This window comes from Corvus kubaryi, unplaced genomic scaffold, assembly GCF_017639235.1.
Source record: "Corvus kubaryi isolate FWS band 111438036 unplaced genomic scaffold, C.kubaryi_AGA036_p1.0 133, whole genome shotgun sequence".
NCBI lineage: Eukaryota > Metazoa > Chordata > Aves > Passeriformes > Corvidae > Corvus > Corvus kubaryi.
Genome location: NW_024580667.1, coordinates 23647748 through 23661423, shown reverse-complemented (window position 1 = coordinate 23661423; position 13676 = coordinate 23647748). Strand labels below are relative to the sequence as shown.

Below are 13676 nucleotides of genomic sequence, written 5' to 3'. Positions count from 1 at the left end.
GATGGTTTCTTAGTTGCCCTAGAATAACATTCAGAAGAAATTTAACCTTGTAGTTCTGCACCTCCATGCATTTACATTTTCTCAGGTCTGGTCATAAACTTTGTATAAGTTCTTGTTCTGGTTTTGGCTGGGATAAAGTTAATTTTTTCTCAGTAGCTGGTACAATGCTGGGTTTTGGATTCAGTGTGAGAATAATGCTGATTGCGCACTGATGTTTTGGTTGCTGCTAAGCAGTGCTTACCCGAAGTCAAGGACTCTGTCTTCTCTCATGCTGTGCCATTGAGGAGGTACACAAATAAATGCTGGGAGGGAGCTTTGCTGGGACAGATGATTCAAAGTGGCCAAAGGGATATTCCACACCACAGAACATCATGCCCAGTTTATAAACTGGGGGAGTTACCTGGAAGAGGGGCCAGTAGGGGTACAGGAATGGAGTCTGGCTTTGGTCAGCAGGTGGTCAGCAGTTGTATTGTGCATCACTTGTTTTTCCTTGAGTTATATTTTTTCCTTTTATTATCGTTATTTACTATTATATTTCACTTCTGTTTCAATTACTAAACTGTTCTTATCTCAACCTACAAATTTTACATTTGATTCTCCCCCCCATTCCACCAGGTTACAGGGTGTGAGCCAGCATCTCTGTGATGCTTAATTGCCAGCTGGACTTAAACCACACCAGTGCTGTACAAGTTTGTCATGTCAGTTGCAGGCTACTGTAGCTCTTACATGCTTTAGGGTTTAAGCTGGTGCTTTCCTCTTTTATTCAGAAGATATTGGTCATTGCATCATTGCATGATCATTGATCAATGCATGAGAGGAAATATCAGTATTGTGACTAGAGAGATTTAGGCCTACCTAGTCTAAATGTCAGTTCAAACAAAAGTGAAAATACAGTACAGTATTGAAAAGAACTGTTGTGCATTATATTGTCTTGAATGTTGTTTCTTCCATATACTAACAATGTTTTGTGTGGATTTTTTCACCCAGAGTAGAGAGTTCTATTATCCTAAAACCAGCAGTCTTTTCAGAATACATTGTATGTATGCATGGCTCTTTGTTTTGTGGCTGCCTGTGAAGATATATTTAAGATCTTTGCAACAGTAGTCTTTGTTGTTGAAGTCTTTTATCATTTTGAGTAGATGTTTGGAACACTAGGATATTATTCCAGTGTTTGACAGATCAGTTTCATGGAGACCTTTACCTGTTGACTAATCTGAAGTGACCTTAAATGTATTTCTCTTATTCAGCTATTTTGCCCAAAGGGAACTGAAGGAGACTGCATGATAACTCTTTTTAAATACTGTCAAGCCTGATGAGCAATGAATGTGGTAAAACACTGGAACAGTGTATTTGTTGCCACAGCTTCTGGCTAGATTTCTACTGCTCAAATTAAAGAAAGCACATGCTTTTACCATCTACCTGACTGACTTGGAAGAAGTGTCTTGTAATATTCAAAGATACATTTTTGAAAATTTTCTAGTCCTAAGGAAAGCTGGTTTTTTGCTGTAGCGCTAAATGCTCTACATTTAGACCTCTGGTGAAGTTGGTGCAAACTTACTTAGTCCAATTAAGACACTTGTTTAACTAATCTGAAAGATTAAAACACATGGAGATATCCTGCATATTACCATATCTTCATAACACAGTACTAGATGTAGTTCTAATCCTTACATCAGCTAGGGTGAGTTTTTTGGATGAGATTCTGAGAAGATGTATGAAAACATCTGTAGCCTGCAGTCATGATATGAACTTAGAAATTTGCTGTTCAATTTGCTGTTACTGAGATCTAAAAATCTGAGCAAGAACAATTAGTCTACAGGAGTGTGCTGGTGATGAGTGCGAGTTACTTTGTAGCTCTGGTGTATAAATGCCTGAAATGATCAACTTGTAATCAAAGGTAGGGCAAAGACTGCAGGGGTAGTACTTTATAAAAATATGTAAGTTTGAGTCAGTACTTGGGATTTTGCTTTTACTTTATACTGCTCTTAATCTGGAAGATACTTGTGAGAAAACTGCTTTTAAAAAACACTTATTTTAGTGTGTCATTTGTGTCAGAGGATCAAAGGACATGTCTGTAAATGTGTCTGTTCTGTCCTTGTCTCCTCTTGCAATGATGAGTTAAATTCTGTAATCAGAAAAATCTGTGTTTTTCAGGAACTGGGTACTAGTTTGTTTTCTAGCTGGAGATTTAGGTTTCCTCTGACTAGCTGTGCACAGATTTACAAACTATTTTTTTTTAATGAAAAGTACAGTGAGCTTTTGTGATCACCCTCAGATTCTTCTAACTAAATCTGGAGAACAGAAAATAGGCTGAGATACTAAAGCCATCATTTTGTTCTTAGAAACAGCTATTGTGGCTATTGATGTGCTTATGGGGTAATTATTAATAATAGTTCACAGATTTGTTTCTTAGACCTTTATTCCCAAACTCCCCTTCTCAAGACAAACCTAAACAAGCAGAACCCCAGCCAAACCACGCCTGATGTTTAAATTGCTACATCCTCCCTCTGTTTCCATTCTCTCATAATAAACAAATATTTGTTTCCAAAGCTGTCTGTTCTTACAGCCATGTGTTTATCTGCAGTTTGCTCTAGGCTCTACCTTCAGCTTTAACCTTGGCACTGATCATGCACTCTTCTAGTACTGGTGGAATGAACAAGTTAATGTTGAAAGAGAGAAGACAGAAAGCTAAATAATAAAATGGATGGTGATATTTCCTTGCTGCAAAAGCTAGTTAAATATGCTGAAAGCAGTATTTTTTGTTTGGTAGTGGAATTACTTTACTTTTGTAACAATAAAAGTTTCAGCAAGAGGTATAATGGTAAATTGACGTTAGCTAATAAAAAGCTCAGCTATCCAATAAGTAATCTGAAATGAGTTCTGTTCAGTTGCTTGGACAGGTTTTTGTACACAACCTCACTTTTTTTCAGGCCTGAAGCATGCCTGTTTACCTCTGTTTGATACCGCTTCTCTTTAGTTGTCTCTTATTTGACATGAAGACTTAATTAAACAATCCTTTTAATAATACAAAGATGCAGCCATGTTTTGTTTTAATATTTGAATTCCAAAAGCAGTAGAACAGCATGTAAGTGTTGCTGTTCTGTCCTAGCATCCTGTAAGTTTGATTTTTGTTTCCTATGTATCAAGAGAAAATACGTAGCCCTTAGAATTAATTCAGTTCCGTAACAATGTGGGGTTAATGTTATTTCCTGTTCTGAAATGATTCACTTTTAATGGTTTGTTCAATTTCTGTAAAAAAGCTGAGAAGACCACCACGTCAGAGGATGATGTTCTGTCTGATGAGGTCGTAATAGTTTACGAGTTAACACCTACCCCTGAACAGAGAGCTCTTGCTGACTTCCTCAAGCTCCCTTCAACATTCTTCTGTTACAAGAATAAGCCTGGATATGTGAGTGATGAGGATGATGGTAAGGAATGCCAAAGTTTGTATTTGTACTTCCCTTTTGTGGGGAAAGGGTGTAATACACTGCACTGATGCAGCTGCAGTTTGAGCACTGTGTGCAGTTTTGGATTCTTGTGTGTAAGAAGAACATCAGACTGTTGGAGGGTGACCAAAGTGAATGGCCTTGAGTGCCAGACTCGGGAGTATTGGCTGAGGTCACTTGGTTTGTTCAGCTGGGAGAGGACAAGGCTGAGGCGTGACCTCGTCACAGTCCGCAACTTCCTCAAGGGCATCAGCAGAGGAGGCAGTGCTGATCTCCTCTCTCTGCTGTTCTACTGTAGGACACAAGGAAATGGAATGAAGCTGTCAGGGGAAGTTCAGATTAGGAAAAGGTTCTTCACTGCGAGGGTTCACATTAGAACAGGCTCCCCAGGACAGTAGTTGGAGCAACAAGCCTGTCAGAGATCAAGCAACATCTGGGTGATGCACTCAGTCATATGGCTTGGTTTTAGGTACTCCTGCAAGGAGCAGGAAGCTGCAGTTGGTGAGGCTTATGGGTCCCTTCCAACTTGAGATACTCAGTTAGCACTCAAATATTTTTGTTTGGGCCAATGGGAAGTAATGCTGTCAATGTTCTTATGGCCAAAGACTTACGCTCAAGTCTGCAAAACAGAATAGTACAGTGGAGGCCCAGGGGTGACTAAGGATATTTGTCTGGTGTATTACGGGTGTTGACATCATTACCAAGGCAGGTGGTTAGGCAAGACTAAATAATCAGGTACTTGAGCAAGTCACTTGCTTTAAGTATTTTGTTACAAATACAAGGCAGTCTTTATTAAAAACAATCTTAGGTTCCCTGAATGCTATACTAATGAGTTTTTTTTCTTTTAAAGAAAATTGCTAGTACTATAACTAAACTTATTTTATGTCAAACCTTATTGCATGCAATTAAAATTGGTTGATTGATTTATTCAGCAGCAAATACTTTAAATGGAAGTTCTGAAACATTGTATTTAACAGAAAATGGGAGCAGACAAGCCCCCTCCCACAAATACCTGAGCTTGCAAGTTTTTATGTAAAAAAATCTTCAGTCTTCTTTCCCAAATCTGTTTAGTGGTCCTCTTAGTAAAATCACTCAGTCAAAACCTGTGCCACGTATCTATAGCAGTCTGGGCTGAGAAAAAGTGTTATCAGCACACTGGAGCACATGTAAGCAAAACTAGAAGTGAAAGCTTACTTGTTGACTTGTGTAACTCTTAAAACATAAGCAAAAACTATGTATGCTTGCTAGCCTTGTGAGTTGGAAGAGCTTAGCAGACTTTTCTGACCTAGAGTGTGCCTGAGAACTTACTCTTGTTTCCTGTACTTAAGATGAAGACTATGAAACAGCCGTTAAGAAACTTAATGGAAGACTCTATCCCAGTGATTCAGAAGAGAAGAAGAAAGGGCAAGGTTCTGTAAAAGGTATGTCTTAAGAAACTTTAATTATTGTGCTTCATGTGCTAAAACATAAACTCTGAATCTGAAGGTCACATGGGCAGAGCTTAATTTTGTTTCCTGGGACGGTTTTTAGAAGCACAGATGCTGGGTGCAGAAAAGCTGCATCTCAAATAAGCTCAGCGTGTTAAACTGTTAGCAGTAAAGGGGTACCTGAAAGGGAAATGTACATTCCAGGTGACCTCTAAACAAGAGCATTGAAGTCTCTTCCTATCTTGAGCTCCCTCTGAATATGCAAAATTCAGCTTAGCATGATACTGCTCAAGAGAAAGTTGTCTATATCTTTGAATACTTGCTGCTTCTGCAGTTACTCAATTTAAGCTTGTGAGTTAGTGTTGGTCAACCTTAAAAAAAACCTATTTGGTCTCTGTACTAAAATTACAGGTGCAGATGACTTGCTTATGTGTGTATGACTGTGCCTCAGACTTCAGTGTTGCATGACTTGAAGTCTGGGTAGGTACTTCTAGAAGTAAAGTTTGGGGGTTTTTTGAGGATATAGGCTAGAAGGATTGAGCTGTCTGAAATACGAGGAGATATTGAAGGAACTTAGTAGTAGTGGCAGCTCCACGATGAAACTCTTCATCATTGCATGGAAATTCCCTGATAGCAGTAAAAAAACCATGCATGTTGTATTTTCAATTCTAGTCACCCCAAGTTAGGACAGTTCACTTCCACTATTTAAAGAGTAATGCTGTCTGTGAAACTCTTGGAGTCTGTCTTCAAGTTGATCTATTATGAGGTTAATTTACAATGTAGGGGCCAAAAATTATTTCAGTATTTAGCTGCCTTCACAGTTATTTTCCATTAATTCTTTACAGTAGGCCTTGTAGGAAAAGGTGAATCCAACAATGAAATAGAATGTGCTGCTACTTGGGAAAAGAAACCAGCTCCTGAGGAGAAAGCTGAAACAAAAGCTTTGCAGGTTCCTTCTACATCTGTTTGTGGTGTCAGCACTGATATTGAAGGTGACAGTCTGGAAGACTTAAAGTCAGAAGCTAAAAATCAAGACATGAAAGTAAGATCTAAATCTTTACTGAACTTCTTGTTATTAAACTTGTACAATTACTTCATATATGTGTGAGACAGTACAGTTGTGGAACTAAAACATCCAGTGGGGAAAAATTATTTGAGTTTTTTTGTAGCTGTGCCTCAAGTCTCTGCCAACACTGGAACAGGAGATTTGATTTCAGGAAATAATAGTATTTTTTTGAAAACAGGCTACTTCGGTCTCTTGTCAAGTTAACATCTTTATGTGTTAACTGTAATGAAAAACTTCAGAAAGCTTACAACAACTTTTCTTGGTGTTCTTTATTTTTCTACAAGGACTGTTCTTAGTCTCCTAGAGAGGAGGTTTGGGTCCTAAGGTCTTGTAACTTATTTGTCTATTACATTACTTTTTTTATTAATTGCAGGAGAATGAATTTGCAAGCTCAAGTGACTTAGTTTGTACCAGTAAGGAAGAAATACCTGCTCCATCAAAAGATAAGGTGACAGTACTTGTCCAGTCAGATACTAGCAGTGAAGAACCACATTCCACCACAGAAACTGTGCAAGTATCACAGACTTCATCACAAGCTGAAGACAAACCTGTAGATTTGTCAACTAGAAAGAATGATTCAGATGGTTCAGAGTCAACGCAAGGTAAGGTTGGTATATACTCTGAGGTTTTTTTGTAGGAAACTATGCTTTTCTGTAGATCATTTTATCTATAGTTGCTGTCTTGGGGAGAAGTAGTACCAGTACTGAATTAGAAACATGGGTACCAGTCTGGTAAAAAGTCTATATATGAAATTTAAGTTCAAATTCATGACAAAACAATGCTAGAGTCTATTGTGTAATTTACGTATGAGGTACTTTCATTAGTTTACTGTTAAATACCATATGAATACTTACTCTGTGGATCTGTATAGAAGTAGTATGCTAAAACTCACACAGTCTTGGGGCCTTTTTTAAAACCATAATAGATGGTCATTATGACAAGTGTCATTCAAACTTTAAATTTATTGGAAGGGAAAAAATGCAGTAGGCAGTTCTCCAGTTTATTCTTGTCACTACAGAAATGCATTTTCTTTAAGAAGGTAGAGAAAAATCTTTTACTTTCCTCTTTTTATTTGATAGAAAACAGAATCATCTCATTTGGTTTTGGCAATACTGCAGGCCTGTCATTTGCAGATCTGGCATCCAAAAGTTCTGAAGACTTTGCTTTTGGCTCAAAAGGTGAGTTCAACTAGTCTCTTGAGACAGACCTCAGCTGGACTTCTGCTTCATACGATGTAACTTTTGTGCAAAAGTTGTATCGTATGATTACAAATTTCTGCTGATCAGTAGAAACAACCATTTTTTGTGAGGTTTTGTCAGGAAGGAAAAAAAACTACACAGAGTTTAAACTTTAACTCTCTTAATTGTAGATAAAAACTTCAAATGGGCAAATACAGGAGCAACTGTGTTTGGAGATACCACCCGTAAAGCAGATGAAGATGAAGGTGGTAGTGATGATGAGGTAGTACACAGTGATGATATCCATTTTGAGCCAATTGTGTCCTTACCAGAGGTAAGATGACTTCTGGAATATAAAACAATGTTAAGATAAGTATGTCTGCTAATACAGCAAATTTAAAATATGTTTTGCTTACCTAACTTGGCTTTCTGTGTTGTTGTGCCTTGTTCTGCATGTCTTACAATTGACTCTGTTGAAACATGTCTTGTTTTAAATCCTAGTACAGCATAGCCCTGGGGAGTTGGCTCGTGCCTCAGTTAAAATCTTCAACACTGATTTCTTTATGACTTGACTGAGAATTGGTCAGGATGCAAATTTGTACACATAGTTTGTAAAACCTAAAGCATTTATATAGCACAGCTGAAAATTGGGAAGGGTAGCTGGATAACTGCTAGTACCTGTGCAACTCAGCTATGGCTTTGTATCAGTGACTTGTAGATTCAGTTCTGTGAAAGCCATGCCAGCTAAGAATTTTTACTCTAAGCTAGGCAAGAGATTTCTAGAATCACTAAAGAAAAAGATGTACAATTAACATCACCTGAAGACTAAGGGAACTAACTTCGTTAGTTTAAAAATAAATTATTTTTCCAGAAGTAGGAGAACCTTCAACTTTGAAGGTAGCCTTACAACTTACTGAGTGAGATGTCACACAGTTATTCATATCTTGATTTGGTTTTTAGCCTAGTAATCATTTCAGACTCTTTTGATGATATAGTGCTATTTTCTGACCTTTCTAGAAGTAATAAAATTTAACTGTAGATTAGTAAAATTATTAAGCAAGGCAAATAGAGCACAAAGGGAGCAGTATGTGGTGTCCTTTAATTTGAACACCTAGTCTGATCTATTTTGTAACATGCGTTCAACTTCCTTCTTCAAAATGTGTCCTATTAATGTGTGTCCTATTATGACTTCTGTGATGTTTTTCTTCCCTGCTTCCCTTTTTCAATTTCACAAAGTTTTTTGTCACATATTTCTCCAGCTCTCAAGTGTTCAATATCTTTGGAGAGGTGTTAACTAAAGGAGATCAGAGGCCAGTAAATGCATACATAAAGTGAGGTGGAGATACAGCTGTCAGGCCTCAGTTTTGTATACTTAGTGTTTATTCTGTTCAAATGCAAGTATCATATTCTTTAACTAAGTGCTGAAGGTAACTCCTGGAATGATTACAATACTTCGTCTTCACTTCTGTATGCACGTCATTCAACAAACATGAAACTTGGGAAACTTGAGCACTTGATAAAGTCTTGGGGTTTTGTTAAAAGAAAAAAAAAACAACCCACTCAAAAAAGAAAATCCCACCAAAACCCAACCAACCAAACCACTCCCAAAGCAAAACTGACAAACACCCACCAGAGCTACATGTAGTATGGTGAAGGAGTATTGCTGTGCTGTAATTGATTTCCAATAGTGGGATTTGTTGGGCTTTTAAATTCTGAAAATGTTTTTCCTATTTTGGTGTGATGAATGGAGTGTTGGAGAAATGAACACACTGAATACTTTCCACTGTAATATGTCAGAATCTTCATAAGTATGTGTAATGACTATTTAATATCTCTCTAGGAAATTACAGATGTCTACTGTGCTGGTTTTTTTAGGTGGAAGTAAAATCTGGAGAAGAAGATGAAGAAATTCTCTTCAAGGAGAGGGCAAAACTTTACAGATGGGACAGGGATGTTACTCAGTGGAAGGAACGTGGTGTTGGAGAGATCAAGATCCTCTTCCATACACAGAAGAAATACTATAGAGTCCTAATGAGAAGAGACCAAGTTCTTAAAGTCTGTGCAAACCATGTTATCACCAAAGAAATGAACTTAGTGCCCTCTGATACATCAAACAATGCTTTCATTTGGACAGCCACAGATTATGCTGGTGAGTTTTTTCAGGTGGTCTTCGTTTTTTCTATGTAGTCTGTAGTTTCTGTGGTTCTGATTTTTCCTGGAGATTATTACAAGATGAAGCTAAACAAACCTTCTTCTTGGATTTATTTTCAGATGGTGAAGTAAAAGTAGAGCAATTTGCAGTCAGATTTAAAAGCCAAGAAATGGCCAACTCTTTCAAGAGGATGTTTGAACAATGCCAGCTTAGCTTGTCAGAACTGCAGAAGGGGCACTTGTCTCTGGCAGCAGGATTGTCAAAGGACACCAACCCTGTTGTGTATTTTGAAGTTTCTGCTGATGATGAACCTTTAGGACATATAACCATGGAGCTGTTTGCAAATATTGTCCCTCGAACTGCTGAAAATTTCAGAGCCCTGTGCACAGGAGAGAAAGGATTTGGATTCAAGAACTCTCGCTTTCACAGAATAGTCACAGACTTCGTATGTCAGGTAAGCATAAAAGGAAGACGCTTCACTGAGATGAGATGCATCTTGACTAACAGTGGCCCTTCAAAAAAGGACTTACACAGAATAGCACATTCTTGTTGGCAGCATGGATCCGCTGTGCAGGATAGTCTCATCTGTTGTTTCTCTACAAGATGAGAAATGGTGCAAGCAGCACGTGCTACCCTAAGATGGATGCTTTTCACCTGTGTTTGCCAGTGGCTTTATGATTCAGTGTTTCCTAGTGCTGTTACGTCAGTGTGGAAGAAAAAATGGAGGGAGAGTGGAGTCCTCTTACAATAGACTAGGGGCCTGTTGCTGAACAGGAACACCAAGGAAGGTAGGCTTTCCCAAAACTACCATTCATTCTTCTCTCTCTCCAGAGAAGGACTTCTGTATGCTCACCTATTAAGAACACTTACTTTCCAGACTTCTCTTAGACTTGAAAGTACACTTTTTATTTCAGATAATGTGCACTTCAAAAGTGATATTCCAGGTAGTGTAGACGTTAGGTTTCAATCTAAAACAAGGCTTCTAGATCCCAACTAACACGCAGTGGCCTGTTGCCTAAAACATCAAGTTTTGTGCTGAGAGTATCAACCTGCAGTACCTCTGTAACCCTAGGTTAGACAGCGTTGGTTTTAAACCTCTGTGTGCATTTGGTAGCACTGGCAAGTTCTTCATAAGTGCTGAAGGCTTAGGAGATAGATCATATCTCAGATAGACCTTTCCTTTCTTAAAATTCTCATCAATAGTTCATTGAGTTTTAGTAACTTGTATCAGGCAAAATGAACCAACTTCAGTACATGCTGTGCTAATGATCTGCATGTCACTACATCCCTGAAGATGAGGGATGTAGATGACCTTCTATATGCCCAGATGTATACAGTAATATAGGAAAATAATATACAAAAGTAATAGGAAGGACATCAGCCCATTGGAGCAAGTCCAGAGGAGGGTCAAGACTTTTAAGAAGGTTGGAGCACTGGTCCTTGTGAGGAGAGACTAAGATAATTGAGTTTGTTCAGCCTGGAAAAGAGAAAGCTTAGAGGTGATAGATACAATGGTGTCATTCCAGATCCTGAAGGGATCCTGCAAGAAAGATGGCGAGAAGCCTTTTACAAGAGCATGTAGTGACAGGACAGAGGGGGGAATGGCTTCTAAGTAAAAGAGAGTAGGTTTAGACTAGATGTTAGGAGAAAGTTGTTTGCTGTGAGGGTGGTAAAACACTGGAACAAATTGCCCAGAGAAGCTGTAGATGCCCTATCCCTGTCAGTGTTCTAGGCCAGGCTGGATGGAGCTCTGAGCAGCCTGGTCCTAGTTCTAGGTGTCCCTGCCCATGGCAGGGGAGTTGGAACTAGATGATCTTTAAGGTCATCCTTTCCAATGTAAACCATTCTGTGATAGTATATGAATGACTTGTCACCAGAATAAAATATTAGCATGTCTTTTGATTAGCTATCTCTGTATGTCTGAAGTATGCACTTTATGGCGCATTTGTTAACTTTCTGATAAACTTCAGGGTGTAAGCTTATTTCAGGGTATTCTGCATTCTATAAGGAGCAGACTTTCTTTAAAGCAGTTAACTGCACCATGTGTGCCTTTACAAAGTTTGTCACATTTAAATGAGTATATTTTAAGTTTGCTCTGCTTTGCCTGAACTTTCTTCAGGTACAGTGAGAAGCTCTTCAATGAGAACTAAGGCTGTCTTTCAGATACAATTTACACTGTCACCTTTATGTGTATACTCAAATTATCAGGAACCAGAAATTTGCTGCCTTCCAGAAGGATAAAAAACACACCATGCTGCTCAACCAGTAATGTGGCAAAAGCTGTATGGAATTACTGGTCACTGCTATGTTTACCTTTTTTAGGTGATTAATTCTGTGTCTGTGGGGACTAAGCAAGGACAGGCCTTCAATGAGATAATGCAGGTCCAGGCTGCTTCCAGGGCCAAGTGATGCAGAGAAAGACAGGCCTAGAGGAATGTCACCATGGGGAGCAGGAAGATAAAATGCTGTGTTCAGAATAAGGGATAAACCTTCTACTTACAGCTTCCGTTGCCATGAACAAACCTGCTGAAGCTGGGAAGCCCTACATCTAAGTAGATATTGATACTTGTGAAAATGAAAAAGGAGTTCTTCCAAAACTAAGTCTTTACTGTTGAAAGGAAATGCAATTTTTGGGTTATGTTTTGGGACTTGTCAGTTAATGCTGTGCTTTTTTTTTTTATAGGGAGGAGATATAACTAACCATGATGGAACAGGTGGACGGTCAATTTATGGAACAGCATTTGAAGATGAGAATTTTGAAGTGAAACACACTGGTCCTGGATTGTTGTCAATGGCAAATAAGGGCAGGGATACAAATAATTCTCAGTTCTTCATAACACTTAAAAAAGCAGAACACCTGGACTTCAAGCACGTGGTATTTGGGTTTGTGAAAGATGGAATGGATGTAGTGAAAAAGATCGAATCCTTTGGTTCTCCTAAAGGGCTAGTAAATGGAAGAATTGTCATTACAGACTGTGGGCAAATATAGAATTATTTCTTTGAGTATACAAATGTCCTAGCAGTATAAATCAGTACTTAGATGTTATTGACTAATTATTTCAACTTCTTAAAATGGACACTTCTGATGTATAAATGTAAAATTACAGGTTATAGTTGAATTTTTTATGTGTTCTAATTGATTTTTTTGCATGGTAAATAAAGTTCAGGCACTGGCATATTTCAGGTGTATTTGTGTTATCCTGACATATTTGTATCAAGTGTCAAATTTTAAAAATTAAATCCTAGTCTTGTTAAAATAAATGTCTTGTCTTCACTTTGGTTTGTTTAAAAGAAAGTAACTTGTATAACTTGGTTCTTGCTCTCATGAAGCTCTTTTGAATGTGCAGACTGTAGATGCAAGTTGCTGGACTGTACTCTGAAGGCCTTTGAAAGTTAATGGGTATTTCAGTGTACAGAAAGCAGGCTGAGCCAGGTGGATGCTGGTTTGTTCTGTCTGGAGTCTCTGAATATCACCTCAGTATTTGAAAGCGAGAGCACAGTTTTTAAATGGTTGATCGATGTTTTGCTAGAGCAGTATGCCAACTTTTTTTTTTTTTTGTACTTAAACTTTTATTTCTAAAAATCTTGGCTTAATGAAAAAACATCTACTTAACATTGGGATTTTACCTGACATACTTTAAGTATTTTATTAGCTGTGGCCAACTTCTCTGACCTCGCTGCAGGCTCTAGCTTGTGTATGCCAGTATGCTTGTACCTTTTACAACTTTGCCTCCCAAGAGTGAGTATGCATGGGTGAATGCGGGGTTTATTTAAACTGATACTCTACAGCTCTGTGTTGGCACCATGCATTTAACTTAGCTTTATTTGGGGGTTTATTTATTTATTTTTAAAGGATGGCAGTAGTATGTCTTCAGGTGTCCTCGGGGACCTTACCCCTCTCTACACCCACTCAAAGGAGCCTGGAGCTAGGGCTTGTTCGGCCTCTCAGCCACCCAGCGACAGGCCAAGAGGACGTAGACTTACGGTGTGCCAGGGGAGGTTTAGGTAGGAGGTATTTCTTCCCAGAAAGAGTGATTGGACATTGGCCGGGTTGGAATCACCGTCGTTGGAACTGTTGAAGGAGGTGGCACTGAGTGGTCCAGCTGCCAGGGCGGTGTTCGGTCGCGGGTTGGCCGCGATGCTCTCAGGCCGCGCTGTGCCGGGGGCGGAGAGGAGCGGTGAGCGGTGGTGGTTGTTGTGCGCCCGCCCCGCCGGGCCCAATGCGGCGGCTCCCCCGGCCCTGCCCTGCCCTGCCCTGCCCGCCCCGGCCGGCGCTGCCGCGGCCCCGAGTGCGCCGGCGCGGGCCGTGGCGGTTGGTTAGAGCCAGGGAAGGGGCAGCAGCCGCCCCGGCCCCGCCGGCGCGCAACAACAACAACCACCAACCCCCCCCCCCCCTCTCCGGCACAG

The 13676-nt window shown here is 39.4% G+C and overlaps 2 protein-coding genes across 3 annotated transcripts in view; both read left to right on the top strand.

The window, feature by feature from the left end:
- The window catches only part of LOC121669890 (E3 SUMO-protein ligase RanBP2-like), a 34303-nt gene extending 21773 nt beyond the window's left edge, over positions 1 to 12530 (top strand). For both annotated transcript variants that reach the window (XM_042039473.1, XM_042039482.1), the window contains 9 exons: positions 3261 to 3428; positions 4775 to 4867; positions 5719 to 5915; positions 6313 to 6541; positions 7019 to 7117; positions 7309 to 7451; positions 8993 to 9266; positions 9389 to 9723; positions 11953 to 12530. In XM_042039473.1, coding sequence (XP_041895407.1) covers positions 3261 to 3428; positions 4775 to 4867; positions 5719 to 5915; positions 6313 to 6541; positions 7019 to 7117; positions 7309 to 7451; positions 8993 to 9266; positions 9389 to 9723; positions 11953 to 12258 — 1844 coding nt within the window. In that variant the 3' untranslated portion in view covers positions 12259 to 12530. The remainder of the gene's footprint in view (positions 1 to 3260; positions 3429 to 4774; positions 4868 to 5718; positions 5916 to 6312; positions 6542 to 7018; positions 7118 to 7308; positions 7452 to 8992; positions 9267 to 9388; positions 9724 to 11952) is intronic.
- Positions 12531 to 13123: 593 nt separating this feature from the next.
- The window catches only part of CCDC138 (coiled-coil domain containing 138), a 33454-nt gene continuing 32901 nt past the window's right edge, over positions 13124 to 13676 (top strand). Inside the window, exons 1-2 of the mRNA XM_042032966.1 lie at positions 13124 to 13274; positions 13365 to 13447. Of these exons, the coding sequence (XP_041888900.1) occupies positions 13124 to 13274; positions 13365 to 13447 (234 nt within the window). The remainder of the gene's footprint in view (positions 13275 to 13364; positions 13448 to 13676) is intronic.